The 14,514-nt window shown below is 38.8% G+C and overlaps 1 protein-coding gene across 4 annotated transcripts in view; it reads right to left on the reverse strand.

The window, feature by feature from the left end:
• The window catches only part of ARHGAP10 (Rho GTPase activating protein 10), a 152,595-nt gene that overhangs the window by 92,802 nt on the left and 45,279 nt on the right, over positions 1 to 14,514 (reverse strand). For 3 of the 4 annotated variants that reach the window (XM_074867496.1, XM_074867494.1, XM_074867497.1), the window contains exon 4: positions 3,025 to 3,096. The exons of the other annotated variant lie outside the window; for it this stretch is intronic. In XM_074867496.1, coding sequence (XP_074723597.1) covers positions 3,025 to 3,096 — 72 coding nt within the window. The remainder of the gene's footprint in view (positions 1 to 3,024; positions 3,097 to 14,514) is intronic. 4 annotated transcript variants of the gene reach the window in all.

Raw genomic sequence — 14,514 nt, forward strand, 5'->3', positions numbered from 1 at the left:
TTGATTTACTGTATTTTTCATTACTTTCAGGGATCATCCACATCATCTTGTTTTTGAATAGAGGACTTCCAAGGGAAATATCAGTTTCACTGAAAAAAATAACTTTCTATAATCAACAGGGAGAAAGTTCCAACAGTTCCACAGTTCAAAACCCAAAGCGAATATAGTTTCATATTCCATAAGATTTCTGGATTTTAAAGACCTCTGTGCTAAATTCCTGCTTCTACAAGACTGTTGCTGCACCCGTGAAAAACAAAGACTTTTTAAAATAAATAAAAATCTCCATAAACCATAAAATCATGCTAGCAAAAGAGAAACTCTCACAGACACATACGAGTAACATTTGCATGTGCAAATCCATTTCTCTGACCACCAAAAGCAATGCATTGGAAGAGGGACAGCCATTAAATGGTCCTAGGAAATCAGAGTTCTTGGATCTAAGTTAGTAGAAGACATTGTAAAACAACACTTTCATTTCCTCACTCCTACTCCCCTAACTCTGTTTTAAGACAAGAAATCAGTATTGATGAAATCAACCAACCAGTTTTGAAGCTATTTTTAGGATAAATAACTAGAGTTGAAAATTAACTGAAATAAGTAAAATATTTAATTACATATTCAAGAACTGACAGATTTACTCATCAGAAAGCTATCAGTTCAATTAAAAATATTTTTCTACCATCTATCAATTTGGAATTTCATTTAAATGTATTCTACCCAACATACTGGTTAGACTGTACGGAAATACTTGCTCATTTTTTTTTTCCTCTTAATCTTTCACTTTTAATAATACTATATATGAGTGATACACATTTTTGTTCTCTGAACAATTGGATTCTGAAGACGGCATTGTATTCAAGAGGGGATCTAAGCTGTTTAGGATTGCTCCTCAGCAAGGGCTTTTACCAAAAATGCTATTTTTTTCACCATTATGCTAAGTAGCTCCTTTAAAAAAAGTAGCCACAGTATTCGTTACTAACTGAGAAACATTAAGATATGCATGTGGTATTAGTGTGATTAGAGACAATACATTAGCATATGGGAAATTAGGAAGAAAGTAGATTGGGGGGGGGGGGGGGGAGGGACGGGGACACACGGATGGACAATCTTTGAGTTTATGTTAGCAAAACTTCCATTGAGCTGGTCAACATTTGGGCGCTGCCAGAAAAAAAAAAGAGCACTACTGACTTCTAAATAGGCAAAGCCAGAACCTTTGCACATACAGTTTGGGATTAGAGTAGCAATACCTTTTACTAAGCGGTAATTCAGTAAGGGTCTCAGTTTCTAGCACTATGGAGCTAAACTTTTTTTCTCTTCTTTTTCTTCTTAAGCCTAACTTAGACCATTTCATCAGCAGGGGATATAAGATACAGGAAAATCTGAGGCAGCAGATACAACTTTTATTTTGTAATGGTAGAGTGTAAACTTTTCCTAAAGCAAATACTACACATTGTTCCAGATATATTTCACTACTAGATGCCATAACTTGGGTTTTCTGAGCTAAGCAGTACTGTATTTCCAGTGTCAGCACTTTATTCTTAACTGAATATTTATTCAATATAATCTTCAGAGTTAAATTTTTTTAGAGGATTTTTATTTAAATGTCACACAATTATGCAAGACTGTTCTACTTAAGGTCACTGAGAATTCTGTCCAAAAAAATGGCTAAATCACAAAATAAGACCTTCAGTTTCACAGAAACAGTATGCAGGGACACAAGGGAAAAAACATCCATTCAAACAAAGTGTGAGATATAGACTGTGTGAATGTAACTTGTCACGTTAGAAACATCAGGGACAGAATTTTGACTAGGAAACAAGTGAAGATCATGAAATAAATTAAAGCATTAGGACTTCTCACACCAAAACTGGCAATGTTCTTTAACACCAAAAATACTGTTGAAATAATCCATTCATCTCAGCTGCTTCGAAGACAATAGGTTACATTTAGGATTAATTCCCTTTTTCCTTGGAAAGCTCCCTACATTACAGATCAAGTTTTTATTGTATGTTGGTTGGGACGTCTAATATACTCAGAAGTCCATAAAATTACACAAAGCTCATTATACTACTGAACTGTAATGATTTATGATCAACAGAGCGTTTTCCGTTCATGAACAGTGAAATCATATTCCAAATGTGTTAATCATTCCTGCAAAAGTCAAAATGCATAGCACTCTTGTAACTGAAATATTGTCTTCGTTATTAAATACCACTGCTGGTGAAGTCGTGGAATCATAAAACATCAGCAGAGTAGTATTTTAAAAATGTATGAATTAAGTTTTGCAACAGAAAACTGTGTTGAATAGTTGGGGTTTTTCTTTTTTTTTTTTTTCTTTTTAATAAGCATTTAGATTTCTCACTGGAAGAAGGAAGGTAGACAGGCAGAGAGATCAAACTTGTCCTTGTTAATTTTATCCAAAACTAGTCCATACTTAGTACATTAAGTTTACTTTGTCTTTTTTTTTTTTTTTTAAATATACACAGAGTGACAATCTAAAAAAAATTACTGAACACTTTCACAAAAAAAAAAAACTTTGACTGAGTTCTTGTCTTTGTCTCTCTACCAGTGGAAGAAAACAGGGATGGAGAGGCTAATGAGTTACTTATTCAAACAAAAAATAAAATAAAGGTAATTTTCACTTAGCAGGTTGCAAAAATGCTGTTAAAAGCATATGAATGAGCAAGTTAATATTTTTCAGCCTTTGACTGCAACTGCAAGCAAATACAAAGCAGTACAGGGTTACCCATTAGGAAGGGGGGCAGGCTGTTAGCTGGATTGTTCCTATTCCAGACAAGAGATAAGGGAGGGGGAGGAGAGCAGGAATGGAAAGGACACATTCTTCTCCTCTTGAAACATACTTTCCATTTGTTTCTGAAGCAAGTTCTCAAAGTACAAAAAAAAAAAGTGTGAATACATGAAATATAAACAATAGTATCTCACTGCCAAATACATGTCATTACTGCAATGCAATCCAAGTAGAGAAATTAAACAAACTTATCATAAAGGCAACGAGGGACAAACCTTTACAGCTCCTAGCTGCTCTTTCCTAAATCTTTCCAAAGGTTTGATCAGAGTTTCAGTAACACTGAGTGCCTAAAGAAAAAAAAGCATGGGTTAGGTTTCTGTAGCCAGACTGACAAGTCACTTGGCATCAGCAATAAAAAGAAAAAAAAGCAAGCAAGCTCTGGGGTAAAATAAAGGAGAAGCATGCAAGTTAGGAGTCATAAATCCTAATCCCCCAAAAAAATCACATCTCTGAGTTCATTTAAGCTTTCAAAATTTCTATTCCTTATTTGAATCCACTATCAGGAAAATTAAATCTAAAACAAATGCAGATATTTCAGAAATTTAGAGGCTGCAGGCAAACTCCAACTGTCTTACTCGTGTCATTAAGACTTGAAGATCACGTTGACAGTCTCAGTGACTGAACACCAGAATAAGACATAGGACAAATTATTTTCATTTGGGGACACAAAAATTTCTGCAACAAGGAACACTACAAACCACAATAGGCAACTGAATAGCAAATAATAATCTTTTAACACCCAGTGAAAGCCATTAGGCATTGATATATATGTCCAAATATTTACATTTAAGTACATTAAGAGAACCTTAAGTTAACCTAAGTGACAAAATCAAGAAGTGTAAAGTCAAGAAACAAGAGGTTTAGTTGACTGGGTGAGCAGCCACCAGTGCACTTATGATAAACAGCCTCATTGCCATACTAAAGAGAAAAAAAAAGTACACAATACATCATTATAAGACAGAAGGGTGGAGCTTATTAGATCTGGCCAGCAAACACAGTTTCCAGTTCACATGAAATGTCACCAGAGATGGAGGAGGGTTGGGTTTGGTGCAAACATCACTCAAAATTGTAAAAATGAAATTTCAGCAAAGGCTGGAACTTTTTGAATGCAACAGCAGCATGGAAAAGATGGCAAAAGTGTTGGGAGGTGTGGAGGAGCAGGTAGGATTCTTTTGGTCTCAGTCGTAAGGCAGACCCACATAGTAAATCATGCCCAGGACCGGGCTTAGCAGAGCCACGGGGCTGAGCTACCAGGGGTCCATGCAGAGCTCCCTGGAAGCCCACCTTAGATATAACAGAAGGCTTTCTCTCTCTTCGCCCTCCCCACCCCACCTCAAATGTGAAAAGTTTCAGGTAAAACATTGCAGACTTCAACCAGCCTTCTGGAACACTTCTGAAAAGCTCTTATCATAAAACACAAGAGGCTCTGGCACAACACAAACCTCAACAGCGCTGTCTGCTCCCACCCACCCCTGGAGCTATATGCAGGGATTACTGTGGGGAGTCATCCTGCCAATTCACTGTAACCAGAGCAACCCAAATTTTTAAAACAGCCAGGGCAGCACGCTAAACTATGTAGCTAACTGGAAACCCAAGTATCTGGCAAGTCTGGGCCAAACTGCATGTTGCACAGTCATCCATCCAACAGATACTTCCTAAATTCAGAGCACGTGTTCTCGTGAACCGCATGTTTTCTTTCTGCGTCCATTTCCTGATTTTGTCAAACACACTTAAAGCACCTTTCAGTGCACTGTTGGTGGGAACAACAGAAAAAGGAAACCTGACTATTTTGTCTTTCAAAAGCATACAGCAGCACCAGCCTAACCATGACACAGGAGACCCTTGCGTCAAGCTGGAAGGTAGGGGAAGGATGGAGCAACTTCTGTCACGTCTCCAGCCCAGCCAAGGGACATGCTCCACAGTTCACCCCAAGGCTCTGAGAATGCTCTCTGTGGCTGGAGAACCAGCCACTCCCTGAGCTGCCGCCGCTCCTGCCCAAAGAGAGCCAAGGCAGTCAAATGGCCCAAACAGGAGGTGAACTGTGGTTCTAGGAAGGATTTAGCCCACCTGGCAGCCTGTGAACATATATCCTAACTACTCAAGTAGTTACCAGGGGTCTCCAGGACAGTTTTTAGGATACTCAGGTTTTTCAAATTTTCTCAGGCTCCCAAAACTTTTGTGGAAATTCTTAAGGGCTGAAAGGAAACTGTAATTTGGATTTACAATTGGATCAAGCACCAGAAGTGTTTCCTGGAACACAACAGAATCACCTGAGGACTGAAGGATCTCTCCTTGCTGAACGCAAGGATTCTCACAAGTCAGAGTGGAGAACTGCTCATGAAAATCACAGAACAGTCCTTCTATGTTGAAAAACTTTAAGTTTAAATTGTTTCTGCCAGTTTCCTCGATACTGACAAAGTGAGGGAGAAAGTTATGAGGCCTCCTCAGAGCAAAACGCAGAGGATGACACCAGCTGCCAGAAGGTAAGAGCACCATGGTTAGTAAAATCATTAAAAAGCATTTAAAGGAAGCAACTGAGCACTTAAATGGTCAGAAGGTTAAAAATAAATATCTAACAAGAAGTTGCTTATTAGTTTTTTTGTGTAAAAGTTCAAACAAGTGAAATGTAAGATCAACAGGCAGTTAATGTATGCTGAACATGAAGTCCGAGTCACAGAAAACCATAGCACCTTGATGTAACAGAAAGGAGAAAAAAAAAAACAAAAACCAAACAACCACCAACCAAAACAACACACATGCAGAAAAGGCTGTGGTTTATAAACCAGCAGGACTGGCTGCAAATCACTTGGTCTGCTACACTCCTGTGCAGCATTAACCATGGGAACCACTACAGGAATTTGTTTGAAGCAGAAAATAATCTTTAAATCAAAATGGGATGTTCCCTCAGCAACTGCCAACAAACAGATTCCACTGCTGCCAGCGGTATGATATGTCAGTAACTCTTTCATTAAAAGAAAAACAAGCCTCCCTCCCTTCCAAAAAAGACATTTCTCATTTTGCACAACTTAAACTTTTGTTAACAGATGCCTCTCTAGCAGAATTCTGCCTGACATACAGGTATTTATGATTTGTCACCCCCTTTGCTTTCTGTGTCTGGGTTAAACAACAGAGCTCTTGAGTTATTTCTTGGTGAAGTGGGATTTTGTAGATCTTTGGTCATTCTCATGGAGCTTCATACCAGGCCCATGTATAAAAATAAGAGGAATATTTCCTCCTCAGGGAAATGAGCATGTATGTGAGTTTATATGTCTATAAACAGAAACTGTCAAGTCTTGGGTTTTAACAGTATCTTGTGTCATTTAACAGTGAATTATAGAGCCGTTCTTCTAACTGACAGAAATAAAAATGAAATTCATTATTAAAATATGCACAATACTAGATTAAATAGGGAGCTGTTCGCACTGTTTTCCAGTACTTAGAACCCAGCGCTTGTTATGAAAAGCTACAGAAATATGTGTACTTATTTATAGAACAAAAACATTATTTACACTGCTATTCATTATTAGTTTATTTATAGCTTGGGAATTCAATTCTTTTTTTCTTCTTTTTTTTTTTTAAATCATGGAAAACAGATCAGTAGACAAAAAAAAGTAATATTCTCCCAGTATAAGGAAATAAACTAAGGATGACTTGAATATAGTGATCGTTATCATTTGTACCTTCCTTAACAACTGGAACCATGTTAAAATGTAACATTCCAAGAAAAGATATATTAGGCATTTAAGTTAAATATTCATTAATATAAAATTAGATGTTCCTTCCTCTTTCAACTTCTATCTTGACTCTTAAATTAATTTTCAACCCTCTACTCCTCTAATCCTGGCAGATTATGATGATAGGAGTGTACTGTTTAAAAAGCACCAAAAATTCCTTTATTTTTTTTTGTATCTCTGGTCTATCCAAACCTACCTGAAAATATATACTCGATTTTAAAATCTGGCAGGCAAACAAACTATGGCAAGTGTAAGTCATAAGTGAATCAATACAAAGAGGTTATGTGTCAGGTAACAGTATCTTAACCAGCTACGAATGTCAAAGTCTCAGGAATGCTTTAAAAATGTTTAACCCGATGAGCACACATGCCTCGCGCACACAGTCGGAAACTGCTTATGCTATTCCTGTTCTATTTGCTGCACCTATTGAAAGGTCAAAGAAGTAACTTAACTTGAACATAAACCTGGCAATAGCAGCAATAAAGTCATCATTGTCATCATCACCTTGGAAGATCACTGTATCCAACATTTCCAACAACATCTTAAAGCAGGCTTTCAGCTTTGTGTACACCTCCTAAGTTCAGATGCCTTTACAAAACTTCACCTGCTCAGGCAGAAGAGTTGTACAGAACGGTGATAATCCTGACCTTTCCAGCTCCATATTCTTCAAAATAAACAGAATCACAGAATCATCTGGGTTGGAAAAGACCTTGAAGATCATCTAGTCCAACCATTAACCAACAGGTTATAGATTAAGGGGCCTAAACCAACATTTCCTAGAGCAGCCCACAAAGGCACAGACTAAATCCATTAGCAAGTGCGTTTACAGCTGTTCGCTACTTCAGTAGTCAAGTCAACAAGATCCAACATGTAACTTACCAGTCAGTGCCAGTCCATAAAATGACTATTTAGCCTATCACTTCTTCTCTTCTCAGAGAAGGTGGGAGTACAGCTGTTGAGGGAGAAACTGCTTCCCCAGCTACCTCCTCCTGTGCACTGTAACCTGACAGACAGCACCATCCACCAGCATTCAATGCTCCTCACGCTTCTTCACCCTCCTGCAGTAGGCTGGAGCAGGCTCTCTGAAGTTCCCGCTCTGTTTTCAGGCCCAGTCAGACTTGTCCTGCAGAGGAGGAAGGCTGCTTGCATGGGCTGTAAAGGAGTTTCAACCCACAAGAGCTGTCTCAGAAGCTTAGTCTAGCCCCTGTGTCTAAAAAGGCTAGACCAACTTAATCAAAATTTTTTTTGCTTATTAGACAAATGCAGCAGTGGTCTCTCAGCTTGCATCCTAAAAATGTCCTTCGACCTCAGCCTTTACTGGAAGAACTGGAAATTATACATTGCTCACCAATGACTCTGGTGGTGAGGTAAATACGTACACTGACTCTGCTCCATTCTGAATCTAAGCATTCACCCATACAACACAGGTTTACTGAGAAATAAAAAAAAAAGCAGCCATAAACATACACCTCACTGCAGACTGCACAGCAACACAGGAGAGCTGAGATTTCAACTCTCATCCCAGGAACCGGAATGCAGACTAGATGCCAAACAGAAAAGAGGGTTTTAAGTTTCCCCGTGCACCGACTGGAAAGATTTATTTGTAGACAGGGGCAGGATCGTCTCTCCCCCCCACAAAGCAAAGAACAAGGCCGCCAGTCTGAAGGGCAGAGCTCATGAAACTGAGAAAGTGTCAATGAAACTAGATCTGGGAAGGAAGTTTGGCCCTACTAAGTGCAACCGAGAACGCAGAAAGGAAGACATACCTAGCAGTGATTCAATAGCGAAGTAGTTAACACTGTTGCTAAATAAATTTACTTTTTAATAAAGAAATTTTCTATCTACAGCTGCACTTCTGCTTACAGAGGATATAGCTCTGCTGTGTTTCTTCTAAGAAACTGCAATGTTCAGCCTAGTAAAAAAGCTGATTCTGATACTTCCAAAGTTGGGGAAGAGGGAAATACATAAAAAAATTTTTTCCTCCAAAAAGCTTTCCTGCTTCACATACTGAAACTTCTCAAAGCATTAAGATTTACACCTGAAACTCTATATTATGTAACTTTAAAGATACCATTCCACTACTGAGGACATCAGATGTTACTTGCAAAGCCTTAATCTCTATTCTTTCTTTTCCCATGAGAACGTGATTTGCTTTTACACGAATGTGCTCCCCGGCAGTTGCACAGCCAGCTTTCCTGCCAGTGTGCCCTGCAGATAAAGTGGTCATATCTCTCTAACCACTCCTCAGCACTGGTTTTGTATTGAACTGGAGCACTGATGACTGCAGTCAGTGAAACCCACACCCAAAACTCGTTTGTTTGCAAATGCAAGTTTTCTTCTTGTAAAAGCATCTGGATTTTCTCGCTGCTCTAGAGCTTTCATTATTTAAGATTGTAAAGCTATGAGGAAAGGCCCTCAGCCACACATTGGGACTACAAACGTGGGTGTTGGGAGGTTTTTTTTCGAAGGACTGGAGTCTATAGACTAAAGGATTTTTAAGGGGGTCCCCTAGCACATTAATACTTGTGTATCCTTGCATGTTTGCAGAAGCTATAAGAACGAAGTGACAATCTGTTCCTCTGGACTGATTTGCTGTGGAGGAAGCCATCTGGTATCAAAAGACTCAGGCAGACAGATATATCTGGATATGTCTTGGAGACAATCTATTTTGTACATTTCTGAGATGCCAGGAGGCACCTGTAACAAAACAAATCATCCTCCTCTTAGATGTTCCAGAAAACTACCCCCAGGGTTTGTTAAAACAACAAATTCCTCAAACTGTTCCAAGGTGAATTCCCTAGATCATTAGTCCTCTGCGCCACAAGAAGCGATACTGGCAGACTCCTGTGCTCTGCACTTTCTAGATTTTTTAAAAGCAGCAGCCTTAGCTTACAGCGAATACAATAGCAGGACTTCCGAGTCCTCCCTTCTAGTCAAAGGTTATTTCCCATTCAATCAAAGTTTATGACTGATCTAAGGGACAGACAGCTAAAAATGCCTCCTATGACCTGTCTGGTATGCTGTGCTCTGCTCTGAAAGACTGTCTGCACTGATTCACTTGCCATGAAGCTGCTGGCCTCAAATTAAATTGGTATCATAAGCAAACAATAAATTCTTTCATTTTTTTTAAAAAAGATAAATTAATACAGTGTGTTTTAGTAAAGATTACTTACTAATAGCCCTGGCTTTCAAATAAGTTTATGAAATACTTTCCACAATAAAGAGAAAAACACTACAAAGCCATAAACAAAACAAACAGGAATAGAGGCAGAGTTTCACCAATAGCAACAAATCACCTTTTCCCCATCTGAAGTGGAGGAAAGCTGTGGATAACTCCTTCAAAGAAACACCTTCCCTTAGCAAACCCAATATGCAAGAGCTAAACCATGTGACACACCAGAGCATCAGTCTAGTTCTCATATAGCCAGAGAATCACTTCCAGTCTTTGGAATCAATGGTTGTATAAAGATCTTGACAAAGCGAAAAGGCTGCTCGGGAAAGGAAATAGCATAATGCCCATTTTCTTCGTACATGGCAAAGCTCATTGCTGAGCAGAAAGATGCCGCTGAAAGGCAAGGAAGCCAACAGTGAACAACAGCTTCAGTGTTCAGTCAAGAATGAACTGGTCGATTATTGTCAGCGCTGTCCTCCACAAGAAACAGTGGTGTTATTAACAACCAGCAAAATCCAAACTGGTGACAGTTTTACAATGCAAATTCCAAACATTTCCCATTGATGAAATAACAGAATGAAAATTCTCTCCTGGCTTATGTTGATGCTTGTGAGACCACAAAGTTATCTGGAAGAGGAAGCTAGTGGTAACAGAACTTTTCAGTCATATTCACTCAGAGGTGGGAGGAACGCACCCAGAACTGGCTTCGTACTTATTTTCTATTGTATAGACAACAGTCATCTTTATTTTATAGATTAATGTGCACAAGTTCATAAGTAACTCACAAAACAATTTCAGAAGACTATATATAACATTCAAAAATAACTAAATAAATAAAAGATTCAATGTCAGGAATCACCAGAACACAGAGATGTGCCTGAAGTAGTCATAGTTCTGCATTTGTGTTCCATATTCTGAAAAATTATATGATTGCCATCTGGCCTCATGCCACGCAGAGGAGAAGTAAAGGCTGGGCAATGAGATATGGCAACAATTGAAACTGAAAAAGATTTTATTAAATTGGACAATTTGCACACGGAAAAAAAAGGATCTAGGTCCTGTGATTAAGGTAGTCAAATGCTGTTTCTGAGAAATTCTGCTTTATCTGTGCCTCTATCTCTGCATCTGAGATGTTCACTATGCCTAATTTTTCAGAAGTGGTCACCAATTATGTCTTTTCCACTGTCTTGGCTGATCTATTTAGTAGTCTGCATTGTCAGTGAACTTAAAAGGACCTGAACATACAGAGTATTATATAATACCTTGAACTCTTATTGAACAGATCTTGAATGCATCTTACATCCAAAACTACTGGATATTAAATCAGTGAGTAAACTGATTGCTACTCCACACAGATTTCTTCAGATGACTGTGAAGAGAGATTAAGATTTATGAACCCTTAAATACCCAAGTGCAAAAGACCAAAGAAAAGCTCAGAAAAATTAATACTACCATCTTCACAGCAGAGTAAACTGGTGTAAACACAGAGTCACTGAACAAAAAGTAATAGAAAACTATTCATGAACGCTACGTGTAAGTGAGCACTTAACCTGTGAAATAAATGCTCATGCACTCTAAGAGGTAAGCATAAGTATAAATAAGTATATGAACATATTTGCACAGATTATTCAAATTCTATCTTTAACCTTTTGAGTTTATGCCTTTGAACCTTAACAACTTCTTTTAACTTGGGAAACCACAACAGGGAAACCTCTCCCCCTTTTTCTTTATTTTTAAAGAGGAAGAAGAAGAAAGAATGAAATAGTGACTTCACTGAAATATTTCTTTTAAAATCCATAGAGAAACAATTTCTCATGTTCCTGATTATATGCTGGGAATAATTCTGCTTTTCGGAGAGATCCTATTTTTAATTGGATTCTGACAACCTGGTAAAACTGACAAAGAATGCAAAAGGAATTTTGGGAGGCCAGGACTGCAAAGATACCTGTGGCATAAGAACAACAGTCTTTCTTTTTTAAAAAAAAAAAAAAAGTTCAAAAAATAAAGTTCAAAAAATAACTATGTAGCATCTTTCATTCAAAGGAACAGAAGTGTGCCAAAACTGTAGCAGGAGTAGAAAGACCCTATCAAAGTAAAACAGCAAGTTTATATTGCCTTCGGAATGACAGGAAACATAGTAAGGTGAATATAATTGTATCAGAAATCCTATACAAAGAGAAATGTGATGGAGTAAAAAGGAAATACACAAGTACTTAGGGATAAAGTTCGAAAGACTAAGGCAAAAACACATTTTATTTGGCAACAGACAAAAGAAAACCCTAAAAAAAGAGGTTCTTCATATGTATTTCAGAAAACAGAGCGGAAGGAAGCTATAAAACCATTATTTAACTGGAGAGTTAAAACAAACCAACAACTAAGACAACAGCAGATTTTAATAGTCTTTACAAAGGAAAAAAAAAAAAATCTCAGTTAATTATAGCAAACCATCTAACAAAGTGGGGAAAAAATGAATGTTAAGGACAGTAAGGATTTCTTAAGAACATTTAGATGTATTCCTACATTACACAACTGAAGAATTAATTGCATTCAAGTCAGAAGGGGCTTTGCTTTGGAGTAGTTTAAGAACTCAGCAAAGCAAACTAAAGGGAGAGGCAGCAAGGTCCCAGAGGATGGTAAAAGAGCAAACACAGCAGCAAAAGTGAGAGTGGAGGAGAAAGCAGGAACTGAGTTACAGACCAGACATAGCAGCTCTGATACTCAAAAGTCCTGGAACACACTACAGAAGGTTAAAAGTTACTTTGAATTTGTTAAGAACAATATCTAGTTTCCTTTTTGAGATCAGCACAGTAGCTGATCTCATCAATGACACTCTCAAAAGCAAAGGTGGCGACCTGGTCTTAACAAGTAAACCACACGAAGAATGAGAAAACAACATCCTGGTTGCAAAACTACGCTGAAAAATACCTGTTCAGCTAAGAAGACATATCAAGCATCATATAGGAAATTACAGCCAAGTTTCCTGCATGATCCAATTTTCAGTAGCAAGTCATGGAGTGACTTACCAATAACTCCACCATACTAATTAATATATGTGCGGAGTGACATAAACCCAAGAGAAAATGTCAGTGCTTTCAGAAAGCAGGATTAAAAATAATTTTAACATAAAAGAGAGATGGTCTAAACTCAGTGTAATTTAATAAGGAAAAATACAGATGCAAAACACCACTTTGAAAGGGTAACAGTGAAAACACTACAAAGGAAAAGTGATCAGTTTTACTCCATGAATACTGTAGAAAAGTTCCCAGCTTAACCTGCAGTAAGGGACACTTAGGATGGATATCAGGTGAAAAAATAGAAGAATAAACAGAGTAAAACTAGAGAAATCCCTGTTCCTGGAACTTTTTTAAAGAATAGGTTAGACCAGCACTTGTATATATGACCCTGTTGCAAGTCACAGCTCTGGCAGGGCTGCAGGAACAGGCAGCCAACTCAGTCCTGGCATGGGAGTAAGCTAACCAAAAAGGACACGAGACACCCCTAGACAGGAGCTAAGAGATTGCTGGAGACAGCCTGTAACTGGGAGAGATGCTGACAAAATTTACAGACAGTGCCCTGAGGGCTGACTGGACTTCCTGAGTGGTTAAGGGAGAGTTATGTGAAAAACAGAACCCTAGAAGCAGCTAAAGGGCAGGAAGGAGGACCTCCAGGGAGGGGATGCATGCCCAGCTAGCACATCAGGGTGACTGCACCAGGAGTGCCAAGTACTGCCAAGATCACCGAGGGAACAGTACAAGTGCTGTCAAATTTGGTTATGATTTAACAAGACTGGAATCAACAGGGAAAACTAATTAGGGATAGGCTGGTCATTGGGATGGAGGAAGGGAGGTAGGAAGGTGGCAAAAAGGAAAGTGAAGGAGGAAAGGGATAACAAGCACAGGTGATCAGTACCTACCAGATAGCCCTGCGCCACAGCTCACCACAGCTTAAACAAGGGCCCAGCAAAGCCTGTTGTTCTGACTCCATCACAAGAACCAAACTTGCTTCTGCTGACAGGAGAACTGGGGCTGGGAGGGAGGTGGGGTGCCCTCCCTGGCAAGCCAGAGGATGGCGAGGTAGCGGGCCAGAGTATCTTAGCATTGCCATGTTGGTGCTTGTTCATCCCCAACTTCTTCCTAGTAGCCTTGTGAAGTTCCCTTTCATCCCTTCCACGACACTTTTGTAATGTCAAGGAGGCAGCACGTTAAGTCCTACAACTCCATTCATTCTTAACATGTAAAAATAATTTCCAGAATATTCTCAGGGACAAACTGATCTATTTCCTATCTGCCCTGGGGAATGTCACCAAGCTACAGTGTTATGGAAAAACGTAATTTGTTTTTGTATTGGCCACTCCACAATAATTTCAGTGAAATGTATGGATTAATGCCAACTTCCCTTTTCACAAGCAACTAAATCCTTCAACAGTTGGGATATATTTTCAGCAGTCTTTGAAGTAGATGGGAGAAACGATAAATCATGAAGTGTAAGACTCCAACATCTGAATGAAACTATTAAATATCCACCAAATAAATATTCGCCAGACAACTGATAACTAAACAAGTAAATTTGTAGTAAACATTAACAGAAAGTTTTATGGACTCTGGATACACCACAATCAATATTTTCAGAAAAACCTGAGAAGTGTGCCCAGGTGGCCAAGAAGGCCAATGGCATCCTGGCTTGTATCAGCAATAGCGTGGCCAGCAGGGACAGGGAAATGATCTTACCCCTTGACTTGGCACTGGTGAGGCCGCCCCTCAATTACTGGGTTCAGTTTTGGGCCCCTCACTCCAAAAAGG

The sequence above is a fragment of the Strix uralensis genome, chromosome 4 (genome assembly GCF_047716275.1).
Source record: "Strix uralensis isolate ZFMK-TIS-50842 chromosome 4, bStrUra1, whole genome shotgun sequence".
Taxonomy (NCBI): Eukaryota; Metazoa; Chordata; class Aves; order Strigiformes; family Strigidae; genus Strix; species Strix uralensis.